The 14,862-nt window shown below is 36.8% G+C and overlaps 1 protein-coding gene across 2 annotated transcripts; it reads right to left on the bottom strand.

Annotated features, from left to right (window-relative positions):
- Positions 1–245: 245 nt before the first annotated feature.
- Positions 246–14,053, bottom strand: trak1b (trafficking protein, kinesin binding 1b). 2 transcript variants are annotated; one of them, XM_059556162.1, is made up of 16 exons: positions 13,897–14,053; positions 13,629–13,823; positions 9,786–9,862; positions 9,131–9,247; positions 8,817–8,914; positions 8,424–8,532; positions 7,665–7,743; positions 7,442–7,572; positions 7,270–7,344; positions 6,992–7,129; positions 6,601–6,677; positions 6,293–6,490; positions 5,101–5,354; positions 3,956–4,243; positions 2,869–2,971; positions 246–2,794 (listed from the first exon to the last, which is right to left on the bottom strand). In XM_059556162.1, the coding sequence occupies exons 3-16, from the start codon at positions 9,834–9,836 to the stop codon at positions 2,017–2,019; spliced, it is 2,496 nt and encodes an 831-aa protein (XP_059412145.1). In that variant the 5' UTR covers positions 9,837–9,862; positions 13,629–13,823; positions 13,897–14,053; the 3' UTR covers positions 246–2,016. The 2 variants fall into 2 exon arrangements, with proteins under 2 accessions (XP_059412145.1, XP_059412144.1); XM_059556161.1 differs by lacking the exons at positions 13,629–13,823; positions 13,897–14,053 and adding an exon at positions 10,550–10,723.
- Positions 14,054–14,862: the final 809 nt, after the last annotated feature.

Below are 14,862 nucleotides of genomic sequence, written 5' to 3'. Positions count from 1 at the left end.
TTACTTCAGTTTACCTTTGCTTCTATTTAACGCTTGTTTTAACATGTTTAGTACTGAAATCTAGGTAGAGGAATAAAGCAGTAACCAAATTTTTTAACAAATCTAACTATCTTAAAAGTAAAATTGTTGAGGTTCATACCAAACTCAGTTGAAACCCTCAGTTACTCATGAAACATTTAATTATGGACACTTAGATTGAAAGCCTTTTTATTTAATTTATTTTCTATCATGAGAAACACACAGTCTCAAGAAAGTCCCAAATTTTATTTGTAATTTCCATCAGCAGGTTGTGCAAAATAAGGAAGGAAAACAAATGAGTGAAGACACACTGGCCTCTAGTGACAGTTATGGGTATCGACAGACAAGAAGCATACATTTTTATTTGAAAATAAAACAATTCAAACGAACATTATTGCGTAGTCACTAATCTAAAAGCTTTTCCCTTGTACGACCATTACCTGAGAGCAACTAAATCTCAAAAACGTTATGAAACAGGTGGGTGTTAAACAGCACATTAGAAAGACAAAGTGCACATTTCAAATAACATGAAACAACAAAACAAGGTAAATGAATAAATAAAGAGAATAAAATCGCTCAGTGCTCATTAGTGCTCTCCAACGTTTTCCAGTTGTTCAGTAAAAACTCTGACATGACAGATGACTGAAATACAGGCACTCGCTTTTTTATATAGAAAACCAGCAAGACAGCAAGCACTTTCTGAAATCAGGTTTTTCATGTAGCCAGTAACCCTCAATTCATTTACCCACTCATCGTATGAAAAGCTACACTTGTCACTTCATTATTAAAGATTTATCTACTTTAAAAAAAAGGTATAGACATACCAGGGCAATCCTTTGAGCAGTGCAACTGGTGCGGTCAAAACTGGGCCCCGCAGCGAACGGTCCGAGGGGTCCCTGCTTCCTACCTCACACCGGGCCCTGCATCAGCTAAGGATGGCCCTGAGACAGAAAGATAAATATAGACAGAGTAATGGAGGAAAAGAGAATTGGTCAAGGTGGGTGATTAAACCAGTGCTGCACATCCTATCTGCTAGCATCAATACATCAATTCAAATGCCATCCTTCAAAACAAGCAGGCAACCGGGGAACATACATTTTATAGATGCCAAAAGCAGGAACAGAACACCATTGATCCCGGATCGATACATTATCCTATACCCTGGAAATGCCCTCAGCTCGAAAAATACACATCAAGTGTGATAACTGAACTTCGCTCTAATTCATAGTGAATGAACCATACATGTGACTGCAGATTTTCTAGTTCATTTGGTTTTTGTTGATTTATTCCTTCCTGCATGTGCACTGGCTGGGAAGTCAAAGTGAGGTCAAAGGTTACATACAATCAGCACCATCTGTACAGGATACGTACATTAGATTGTACAGGGCAAATCAAGGAGTTAGTGAGGAGAGAACATACAGACAGATCAGCATGAATAAAAATAAACTACCATCTGCATATGTGTTTTTATTAAGACAAAAATAAAAATCCTCTCATCATTTGCTCACTTTCATGTCGTTGCAAACCTGTAAGCATTTGATTCTTCTGCTGAAAACAAAAGAAGATATTTTCAAGAGTGTTTATAACCAAATAGTTTTGGTTCCCAGTGATTTCAAATGTATTTTATTGTCCATATTGTTTAACTGTTTAGCTGCCAACATTTTTCAAAATATCCTCTTCTGTGTTCAGCAGAAAAAAGAAATACAGGTTTGAAACAACATGTAAATTAAATCAACATTTTTCAGTATGATTAACTTTCTTCTTAAAAGGGCAACACAAGTCAACAAGGTCAAATAATGTATTCTTCTGTGAAGTCAGATTTGGAATGATATAAGGGTGAGTAAATATAAAAGTGTCCTTTTGGAGGGGGGTGAATTATCACTTTATGTGAGAGTGTTTTTTTAGTGTATATATATTAAGTTATGACTTGAATTCTGTGTTAGTAAGTTAATAAGGTACAATCCACTGATTGTGTGATTCATTATTATGCATAACTGATTATTTAAGACTTGTCTGCTTGGGTAGTTTTGGAGCCAGTAGCATTTCGTCCCCTTGAGGACCGGGCCCTTTCATTGCCATACTGGCCCCAACCATAGCAGGATAGCTTCGATTCCTCCTCATACCTTCGTTTAGTGGACTAAAGGGGGACCCTGCCCTCCGAAGCCCACCCAGAGGACCTATAAGTGGGCTTGGCCTTGGAATCCCTCCCCCCGTTGCCCCAGAAGCCCCAGGGCTTGCCAACCCTAACCTTTTCAGCTTATCAACCAAGTTGAGACTATACATACTGACATCAGTTTGGCTCTCACAGTCTTTAGCCTGAGCCCCAGACACCCCTGCCACCTCTTTCAAAATAGACCTTGCTGGCTTGGAAGCCAAGAAGTTTTCATAGGACGGGCTCTTGAAAGAGAAAGGCATGGAGGTGTCCGCATCAGAAACCGATGAACCTGGGCTGGGAGTGCAACGGGTGGGGGAATTTGGCGGAGTGGTGGGTCTGTTCGGGTCGGGAGGTGGAGGAGGAAGAACTGAGGTGGAGAAGAGGACTCCTCCGCTTCCTCTGTCCCAGCTCTGAGGCTGGTACACGGCAGCAGAGATGCCCCTCTCCTGCAGGAGGCGAACCAGGCCCAAAGATGTGCTGAAGGTTTTGGTGGAGTCCCGCAGGTTGGTGAATGACTGAGACTGGGACAGACTCATTCGCCGAGGAGTACACGGCGTGGCGGCAGGGGTCGAGCGGATACTGCTTGACATCACGCAGGACGAGGTGGGGATGGGGTTTAAACTGGACAGAAAAGCAGAAAATGATGTGCCGATTGGCTAGTCAGTTATTGTGTCAGTGACAGGACAGTACATTACCTGGGTGTCACTCTTGTGAGCTCATCAGATGGATGGAGGATTTTGCAGGTGGTGAAGGTGTAGGTTGAACTTGTGTGAGCCATGCATTTGCCCGGGAAATACACTGGAAAAGATACAAAAGCTGAGAGTCAAACAAACAGTTTTCATTTATTTTTATCTAAATGAATAATTTATAAGTTATGAAAAGTGTTCTAATTATGTATTTTTAAAAAAGCACATTATATATATATATATATATATATATATCTATTATATGTCTATATATATATCTATATATCTATATCTATATATCTATATCTGTATATATATCTATAGCTGTCAAACGATTAATCACATCCAAAATTCCAAAAGTTTTTGTTTACATAATGAGTATACTGTGTATATTTTTTATGTGTATTATAAATACAAACACATTCATGTATATATTTAAAAAAGATGTTATGTTTATATATTAAATATGAAATATAAGAACATAACACACACAACACACAAGTAAATATTTTTAAAATATAAACTATATGTATATTTATATATACATAATAAATACACAGTACATATATTATGTAAACAAATGTTTTTATTTTGGATGTGATTAATCGCAATTATATAATATATATATATATATATATGTGTGTGTGTGTGTGTGTGTGTGTGTGTGTGTGTGTGTGTATATATTGATTTCAGAAATTTTTAATTATAAAATCTGTTAATCCATGACAATGGGCAAATGCAGTTTTTTTTTTTAATAAATAAATAGATTTTATACTTAGTTTAGAATCTGAAGTCATATTTAATATAAGAACTAGTCACAACAAATATTTAGTTCAATTAATTTTATCTAAATTAATATTTACCAAATATTTGGTTTTAAAATAATTTGAGAAATTTGTTAGACTAACATATAGGAAATTGTTTGTTTTGATTTTTAATAAATAAATAAACAATAATAATAATAAAAATTATAGCAAATAGTGAATAAGGACTCTCTCTCTCTCTAGATATATATTTACACAACGTATGTCCATATTAAACATACAATAAGCAACATAAATAGTATTATAATGTCAATCTATGACTCAAAACTTACTTGAGAACTCGATGGAAGCGTGACCTGTGCTGAGACATGGTGACGGGGAGGCTGAGGGGGCGAGGCTTTGGGCAGGAGGGACACTGGAATTGGATGTGGTTGTGGTGGGAAGGTTCTGGAAATACTGCTCTCCAGGCTCATCTTCCTCATAATCGGCATAGTGATAGACTTCCTCCAGGTCCAGCTCCAAGGGACGGAAGCCTTTCGGGACCACACCAGGTCGAGCATCCAGGATACCGCCCAGATTAGGCTGAGCCAACTGCTGCCAGTGCTGAAGCGTAGCTGAGCCTAGGAAAAGAAAAAGACACGAGGGATGCAGAGAAGAAGTGTGTGATTATATAACCTTAAACTGCAGCTATATCAGATCAGTGTGTAAACAAACACATGTTAACAATGGTGCAATGATGTGATAATGAAAAATATAGAATGAAGGAAAGAAAGAATGAGAATGCCAAAAAGGAATAAGAAGAAGTGACTTTATTGAAAGTGAACAGAACAGACTTTAAACGAAATGAGGGGTGAAAAAATATAAGAAAATAAAAGAATTACAGAAACGGAAAATATGGATGAAGAGTGAGACAAAGTAAAAATAAAAGTAAAAACTCTCACAACAAAGTTTAAAATCAGTATTTCAATCACTACTTCATGCAGCTTAAGCACTACACTATAATTCATCACGACACTAGAATATATGTAACTGATCAGACTCTTTCACATCTCACATACATGGTTTAGCACAGATGAAACAAATGAAGTCCTGCCTTTTTCATTATAGTAAAGAGCCTTCATAGAATATATGGATATTCATAACAGCACCATCATATGAAAAATAATTTGCATTAGCCATGTAATACAGTGGAGGGAGTTTTTCCTTTCAAAATTATCATTTGTTTGAAATGAAAGGGTTAGGTGACAGAATTTTGACTTTCTGGTGAACTATTCCTTACATTTATCAATATTCAAAAGTATGCCATAACCTGATCGCTAGTGTAAATGTATCCAGGAGCGGGATTCTCTGAAGTACGAGTGTTTGCGAGGATGCATTAGCCCCCACAGCGAATTGAAAAGCATCATAGTGGGTGGACGTGGCCTGGAACGGTAACGAAGAAATGTCTTAGGATAGACATTTTGGGTATTTCGGTCACCTTCCAGAGGTTTGACAATCTGGAGCTTGTCGGGAAGATAGGGCCGGCTGGCCCAAGCGCCCAGGGACATGATGCTCTCGCTGTGCACCAGCCTGTTTGAGTAATCACCACTGTCCGCTGGCTCTCGGTTACGCCTCTCCCGCTCCCCCTCAAAGAAGAGACGCTCGCTCAGACAGTTCTGCCGTCGCAGAGACAGTCGCCTCAGAGCGAGTTTGAGCTCATCAGAGCCAGATCGCTTCTCAGGGGCGTCCACACTGCAGTCAGAAAACAAGGAGAGTTGTGTGACTGAAAACAAGACTCATTCTTAGGTCAATTGTTTAAAATTATTTTAAAGGATGCTGAAATTAGTTACATTATTTGATAGATTCAAATTTGTTTATTCTGTAATGCAAAATTAAAATGATTCTATCCTTAAATGTATGATTTTCCATTAGTAATGTCCGGCAATTTGCAAGACCCCATTTATCAAAGTTACATTGCAAACGTGTTATTTTAAGGTTAGAATAGTGAATTTCAGATTTTATTTGAATTAAATAACTCGCTTTATGCATTATATATTTTAACCTAAAAAGAACATTTTATGATAAAATACTGGATTTGTCTTTGTATTCACACATAATGTTTAACCCCGGTATGCTAAGGGATTCTCCTATTTAAAAACTGTCTGATATTTTAAAAATAGTAATATGATGAGGTGACAGATGTGAGTTTAGTCTTACAGTACGTATCATTATTATATTTTTTATTTCACTTCTAATAATAAATGATAACAAATTCTCAAAGCAGCTGCTCATATGATAAATCTAAATCTCATATGTGATTTAATTTCTTCATTTGGGGTAGCAACAAACAAAATATTCAAAATTCAATAATCCAAAAATAAAAATAGAAACATCCTAAACAATGAATAAAACGTTCAAATGATGAATCAAAAGTTTAAACATTCATTGCAAGAGGGAAATAACATTAACAGTGTTAAATATGAAATCTGAATGATAGTACTAGAACTTATTCAAAATGATAAGTACATCAGTTGTAATGAGTTAAATTAAGTGTAGCTGAAAAATATGACTTTTGGACATTCAGCACTGACCTTTTCAAAGAAAATAATAATGAAATATACAAAACTTAAAGGTCAATTTCAAGTTATTAGCATACAGTCTCTGTAAACATGGCTTCATAATAGACTCACGCAGCATCTGAGGGGCCGGTCTCCTGGAGCATGCTCTGTGTACGGTTATCAGGCGCTGCATTGCTGTCAGAGAGGGCGGAGCTAAGGGAGGAGAGCGTCTGATTGGACCCTGGGATGTTGGTAGCAGAATTAGCAGATCGCTGTCTGACAGACTGGTTGATGTTCTTCACGGTCTCAAACACACGCTTATGACGAACCCTTGAGACAAAAGCATATTTTGTTAGGAGATATTTAACTACTTCAGATTATGGCAATGAAAGAAAATATGCTGTATTGGAAAAGGAAAAACAGGGAGGAAAATTTCAAACCTCTGTTCTTCATTGTCAGGATTCTCCAGACTCAATTCCTTCCTCATGGTTCCCTCAATTTCAGCAGCCAGGGAGTCCTAAACACACATGCACAAACTTTTACTAAACTATCTACATGGGGATCTTTTCTAGAGGATTGTCCCTGATCCTTTACATCCTGCATTTAATCTTTTCAGATCTTTACCTTCTGGAAAACATTATAATCTGGTTAAAACAAGAACTACCAGATTTCAGAATAGCTTTTTCCAGTAGGCATAAAAAAACGTAATATTGTATTTTAATATATTTTAAAATGTTAGTCGTGTAATGGCAAAGCTGAATTTTAGTGCACTGGCCTAGCATGAGTTATATAACTCTTTGTATGTGTGTGTGTGTTTGTGTGTGTGTCTACCATGGGAAAAAGTCCCAGAGGGTGATAGCGTCGAGGAGTTCCTGCGGACACACTGCGGTTCCGTAGGTTCTTGAGCTCCTCTTGAGCCTCATGGAGCATTTCAATGCACTCTGAGTATTTCTCCTCCAGCTGCTGGAGCTGTGTGTGTGTGAGAAACCAACAACATTTACAATAACATTAACACAGAAAGAATGAATTCATATATTATGAAGGTACATGTATGTTTTTGTAAGGTGAAAAACGTGGAATATTGATTTATTATGTCTAAAATAAAGTACCTCGACTGTAAGCTGTCTTTGAGCATCTTTAGCTGACGAAAGGTGCTGAGAAAGTTCTTCGTTCTCGACAGCAAACTGTCCAAAAAATACACAAACGCATACATCTCAGAACATCGTTATCTCACGTATTGTACAATTCATTCACCAATAAAAAAGATGAAACGGTTCTCACGGTTTTGGCTTTTTTCTGCAGGTCCACTATCTGAGAGAGAAGGTGTGTGATTTCCTCCTGTTGGCGAGAGGCATCTTCAGTTTTTTTGGCCAGTTCATCTGCTATACTGGAGATCTGGATGCTGGACTGCCCTTTATGAGGAGAAAGGGTGGACTTATTCTTGTTTTGTCAAAATATAGAGCAATACACCTCCACTTAATCCCTAAAACAACATCTCCCTCACTTAGCTCTCTGACGCAGTCGTTCACCAGCTGCTGTTCCTTCTCCTCATAGGACTCAGTCTCAGACTTCAGCTGACTCGCCTGAGGACAAAGATCAAGTGTGTTTTAAAAAGTCTGTTTCATTCTGGTCTGTGTCATTTCTAAGAACATTCAATCATCAAATCAAGGTGGGGCATTTAATAAAAGTAAAACGATTGCAATCTTTGTATAGTGGAGTCCATAAACCTCCAGAAACATGAAATCCCATCCATGATTGTTCACTGTGTGTTCAGAACGACTCTGAATAACAGAGGTTATAGACATTCGGAAAGATTCTCAATCTACTGTGATCGCAGCATGCACGCACAATAGAAATCAATTCTTTTTCTATTCACGCATGGAAATTTGGCAGAGGCACACACATTGCCCGGGGCCCAAAGTCTTCTTTCTCTTTTGCTTAGTCTTGCCAGTTAGTAGTTCATTTTAAGTGAAATCAATGCTTTTATTCAGCAAGAACCCGTTAAATGATCAAAGGAGACAGGGATGACGTTCATAATGTTTCAAAAGTTTTCTACTTCCAGTAATACCTGCACTTCTGAAATTTCTGATATATCAAAGAATTTATCTTAGACATTAAAAGGAATAAATTAAATTAAATATATTAAATTAGGGAAAAAAAAACAAATGCAATTACTGACAAAATTGCAATAAACTTTGACTATATTTTCCACTTTGTACCCACTCCAAACGTTTGAACAATAATGCGTTTCTAAATGTAGTACCTCTGATCTGAGAGAGAGATTTTCCTCCTCCAGGTCTCGTAGTTTTTGCTGCAGAATGTCCAGAGAGGAACCACCACGAGCGGAAACTCCTGCCCTTCCCTGCTGACTCCTGATCCAGAAACAAAAGACTGTATGGCTAAGAAATCAATCCTAATGTGGGCATTTTGCAATTCTGTTTTCTTTATTTCCATTGAAGAACAACTGTCTGATTCAACAGAAATAACAAGTGTTGAGGTTGTTGAAAACTGTTGTACATTATACATTTGAAACTACAGCTGAGAAGTCCTTAAAAACACCTGAGCTAATAATATCCTAACTGAAGCCAAAAGAACCGGCTTCACTGGCCTTGAGCGATAGGTAAAAGAGGACAGTGTTATAAAACAGTGGACTGACGTGGGCGATCCAGACCCCTCTTCGCTCTCCTCCGCTGCATTAGTGTAGAACTGCAGGAGCTCGTCTTTTAGATTCAACTCATGGTGCAGCTGAGCCACCTGTGTACAATAATATAAACACAATTTAAACAGCAAGAATTCGTTCATTGCTAATTATAATTCAGTATTACAGACATGAACTGAGATCAACCATAAAAAAGCTTCTGATAACTGAGAGCCAAATTCACTAAGAACTGAACAGTTTATCAGCAGGAGCAACTCATTTTAAATGAATTCCCAGCGAGAGAAAACTTTGAAATGAATCTGTTCAAGTACCTCCTCCCTGATGGTGCCCACTTGTTCCTCCAGGTATTCGTTCTGCTCTGACAGAACATGGTTCTTCTTCAGGAGGGACTGACCGATGCGGGCAGAGAGCTCCAGATCCCGCTCTTTCTGTAGAGTTGAGAAAAAAGAGTTGAAAATCCACTACTGCTTAAAAGTTTGGGGTTGGTAAGATGCTTCTCTTTTATTCACCAAGGTTGCATTTATTTGATCAAAAATACAGGAGAAAAAGTGAATTATTATAACAGTTGAAACAAAAAAACGTTTTCTTGTTTAATGTCATTTAAACTGTAGTTTACTCCTGTGATGACAAAGCAAATTTTCAGCATTATTACTCCAGCCTTCAGTCTCACATGATCCTTCAAGAAATCATTCTTATATAATGACTTGCTCATGCAAAATTTATTATATTTTTTTTTGTGCTGCATAATATTTTTGTAAATACCATGATTCCTTTTTTTCAGGATTCTTTGATGAATTGAAAGTTCAGAACAGCACTGAAATAGAAATGTTGTGTTGCATTAAATGTATCTTTAGTGTCCCCTTTTAACCAATTTAATGCATCTTTGTTGAATAAAAGCATTATTTCTTATTAATGACCCAAGACTTTAGCATCATAATAAACACACAATATCTTTTTAAACCTCACCTCCTCCAGAAGTCTTGTGACAGCGTCGATGTCATTGTAGGTCTTGGTCATCTGGCCCACTCGCTCAGCACATAGTACTGAAACACAGACCGAAAAAACACTTGAGTACACTTAAACAATTTCACTTGAACCCCAAAAAATTCCAAATCAATAGTTCAGTACAATGAGGCAAACGTCCTACATCCTGACCTTAAAAATGACCCTGATAAGAGAACTCTCAAGCTTGCAGACATGTAATGTCAATTTAAGTAGATAAAGAGAAGGGGAAAAAGCTACTGGCTTGCTGACCTCGCACCATCATGCTATTACAATAACATCAATGACAAACCATGCATGACTGCCCCGCGACTGTTTCCATGGTTCTGTTACTCAGCAACCCCATCCACAGTGAGCCTGCTTTAATGAGGACTGTATATCTAAAATCAAACTCGGGACATTGACTGTAAAGATATTAAAACGCTTCTAGACTAGTAATGAGAAAGTTTTATGAGGACATAGTGTCAGACTCTGGACAGAGGAATAAATAAGACAACACTGCTGTCCTCTCTACACACACACAAAGATATCCAGAGGCCTCAGGCTACACTCAAAAGGGAGAAAGGGTTAAAAGGAGAATGTGATTAGCTTTAAAGCACATCTGAATCCCATCCAAAACATTTACAGATAAAACTAGCCCACAGCATGCAAAAGAAATGCCTCAAATGTTCAAAAACACCCTCCGATAATGAGAAATAAAGGCAGGAACTACAAATGCATGACTTTACCATCAGCATACTGCTCATAGCACCACTCCAGCTCAAAGTCTTCTGCTCCCATGATCTTGTGCATCCTTTTATTCCCTCTCCACTCAGCAGAGAGGAGAGGACCAGACCGAGCGTTAGCGCTACACTTCCTTCCTCCCGTAACCGTACTGAGTGATGCTGAGAGTGTGGTCAGCTACAGCAATAAGAGTAGAGTGACTATATTTAACTCTATGATGAGAGAGAGAGAGACTGTGGGAGGGAAGGAATCAGACAGAGAGAGAGAGAGAGAGAGAGAGAGAGAGAGGGGGGGGCTGTAGTGGTGGGGGGGATGTGGGAAACATGAAGGTAATGTTGATATCACAAGGTCAAATGTAAAGGACTATGATCTAATGTGAACTAGTGGGTCATTCATACGAGTCAGTGTATTTCTATGACTCTGACACATGACTATGCAATATCATCCATGATTATCATAAAATAATCCAATAAAATATAATTTGTAAAGTTGGTAATCATATATATTTTTTTTTATTATTTAGTTAAGTCAGGTAATTTTGGAAACATGTATTTAGTACCGGTAATAATAATGTTTTAAAATATATTTTTTAAGAAAATCCAATCTAAAATTACAATGAAGAAGTTGATAGTGTTACAAAAGACTTGTATTTTCAAATAATTACTGTTCTTTTAAATATTCTATTCATCAAAGATTCCTGATACGTATCCTGGTTCACATCAAAATATTAGGCAGCACAAAAAGTTTTTTCATATTGATAAATAAGAAATGTTCTTGAGCACCAAATCAGAATATTATAATGATTTCTGAAGGATCATGTGAGACTAAAGATTGGAGTAAATTCTGCTTTGCCATCACTGGAGTAAACTACATTTAATTATTATTATGTTTCTTTTTTTGTAAATTTAACAGTATTTCACAATATTGCTGTTTTTACTGCATTTCCGGACAAATTAATGCATCCCTTGTTCTGTGACCTTTTAACTGATTAACTGATATATGATACTATATATCTAAATTTCAAATGACAATTAAAAATGTATTTAAAAATGGCAAATAATCATTATAATCATTTATTAAATGCCTTATTTGGTCTTTTAATTATTTGTAAACCAGTTTACAAGCCTGAGTTTGACCAGAGCATGATTCTGAAAGTCTGTAATATTCTATAGAAATCGAAATAGTTAAAAAAGATAGAATTCAAAGGGTAATGAATAACAGAAACCACCCTAGTATTATCTCTAGGATTAATTAAATGCAGTTTTCCTGGAATAATTCCTTAACTGTCCAGCAACTGAAATATAATATCCTTGCAGTCTGTTACTTATTGTATTATCATTCATTATGGCAAAGGCAGAGCTGATTTCTCAGTCTTTGACAGTATATATTAATATTCAGTAATATTCTGTCTGCACAGAAAGCTGATATGAGGCATGATTCAGACAGTAAACATGACTCAGTAGGAGCTATTCAGATGGGCTTGAGTCAAGAGCTGTACACAATTATCCAACTGAACCCGTTTGAAACATTTAAACTAAAAAAGTGTGTCAACTTATTATTGCTTTTCCACACTAGCACATGCAGCAGCCAATCAGTGAAACTTTAGAATTGTGCGTTAGTCTTTTACACTGATGTATGTGCGTCAGACTCTCCAATATGTCTGATACCCTGGAGGGGAAATCTATAACAGTTATGTAACCAGAACCAATTTAAATAATAAAGGCTGCTGAGAGGTTAATTACACAAATTCTCAGAATGCTAATGATAAGTTTAAGTTCAGCGCAAATAAATAAGAGAAATACGTGCTGTAACCTATTTAAAGTGGAAAAAACATACACTACTGATATTGTGAAAAATGCAGCCTTTATGAGCAAAAGAGACTACTTTAAATACATAACGGTATGGTAGTTGATCTTTTACTATGAACACTTCTACATTAATATGTGATATTTATATGTTCTAACTTCTAACATGTATATGTTTTAACTTACAAAACAGTTCACAGGTCGCATTACAACAACAAGAACAACTTCACAGAGGCGTGTAAAACAGTAAAGGTGACATATATTGGTTACATAATATGTGGTCTGACTGAGCATATATATGGGCTTACACCAGTTCACTTTATTTTAAATTCTGTATCTCAGGCACCAAACAAGTGTGGATACAAAAGAAACCAGCGCCATCTACTGGCTGAGCCATTTCAGTGACAACACCATTCACTTTTCACGATGACCTTCATATATCCTCACTACATATTCTGTTACATCTAGGTCCCTTAAAAATGGAAAAATCAGCAAAACCATATTATATGGCAAGAAAAAAAAAACCTCAAATATCAGAGCAGATCTCACTCCATTAGATAAAAGGAAGAGGAATCTGCAGAACTCTAGTCTAGCAATTATTTAGGTAGCTACCAAAGTTTCAAAAGTAATGTTTTTTTCTGCCAACTAAACCACGAAATATAACTTTGATTTATTAGCAATGCATTTTATATGAAATATAAAATGCATTTATTAACTAAATGTATTTTTTTTTAATATCAATGTTCATGCTTCTAAAACCAGCACAATGCAGAAATGCACGACAAGATCATTGAATGTTAAAATTAAAAAATTAAAACGAATTGAATTAGAGATCAAACGTATGTGCAAATGTATAAAGATAAAAAAAATCTAAATACGAAAATTACATAAGAAGTCTTGTTTTCTGAGAAATTTATCAAAATCAAATGAGTTTATAATAAAAAAAAAGGCAGTGGTCTTAGAAAAGCCAGTTTAATTCCAAGGGAAAACAAGTTTTCATTCCCCACTCAGATATTTGTTCTGGTTTTAAACATAAACACACTTAATTTTGCTTAATTTCACAGAAAACAAAACTTCATGTATTTTAATTTAAGGATATTTAGATAATTGCATTGGAACACAAAACAAAAATATTGAGGAAGATACTACTGCAGCACATGCAACATTTAATTACATAAATTTATGATTTTTAGTTCCAATTTAAGACCTTTTTAAGGCCTGCAGAACCCCTGTTAGTGGTCAAAATTCTTTCTAATGACAACAAGCCTGTTTCACTCACAAAAGTAGTTGAGTGTCTCCTCGATCTGCTCTGAGGTGAGGTCTATGCGTGTGTCGGGCGAGATGAGAGGTGTGTGGATCCAGTCGTCGTGCTCATAGCCGTACACACAGTCTGCCCTCAGCCTGTAGACCGGCAACTGCTCCTCCAACAGACTGATAATCTCCACCTCAGGAAGCTCTGTGCTGTTACAAACATCTACAACAGAGAGAGACCGAGATGTGCAAATCAACACTAGTACGAAACAACACACATTCACATGCGTTCTGACCTGTGATTGTTTCTGCGTCCCTGTAGAAGGCGTGTGGCGCTTGAGGCACTGGTTCCTCGGTTCCTTCGCCTACATACTGCTCTTCTGGGATGGGTCCAAGGTGTACAGCTTCTGTAGGATCTGATCTTGAGCACTCAGAACTGGACTCGTCCAGCTTGGCAACTTCTCAGTGAGATACTACAACATGCCCAGCTTTGCCCCTCTGTAAACAACACAGACAAATGAGATTAAAGATTATAAAAAACAAAAGTAGGCCTATATGCTGTTTTAGGCCTGCTTTGGTATTAGTTATCTAAGGATCTTGCAGACAAATTATTTCATTAACAACCACAAACATGTAGGCCGGTTTGTATTTGTTTTTGTAAAGGTTTTTTTTTTAGAAATCGATTTTCATAATTTTTGACAGTTAGGCCACCAGGTGCAGCAAGGAGGATCCTTTAAGGTAAACTAACAGTGCGTAGAAAAAAGATACAGTCTGTAATAATTACAAAATAATATTAAATAATATTAAAAGTAAAATATCCCTAACCCTAAACCTACCTCTTACAGAAAACAGTTTTCATTGTTACACTTTTACTATTTTTTTTTATTATTTTTTTCTCTCGTCAATAATGTCAGGTTTTACTATCCTTGTGGGGACATTTGGTCCACAATGTAACATAAACAAGAACACACACACACACACACACACACACACATTTTAGAAAACATTTTAAATGACAAACATGCTCAGATCACACATTCCCTGTAGAATGAAACGCATCATCTTAATCACAGAGAATTACAGAAAATATTGCAGATTCTGGCAATGTGCACATACAGTCAGAGATTATAAATCACACAGAACATCTCAGATACAGGAATAGTAAAGCGAGATCACGTGGTTTGTTTTTGTAATGGGCGTGTGTACGCATGTGTCGTCATGACGTTCCTTCGTATCTTCTGCGGTACCTACACCTTGCGTAA

Source organism: Carassius carassius, chromosome 8 (genome assembly GCF_963082965.1).
Source record: "Carassius carassius chromosome 8, fCarCar2.1, whole genome shotgun sequence".
In the NCBI taxonomy this organism is placed as follows: Eukaryota; Metazoa; Chordata; class Actinopteri; order Cypriniformes; family Cyprinidae; genus Carassius; species Carassius carassius.
This window is presented reverse-complemented; position numbering and strand designations above follow the sequence as displayed.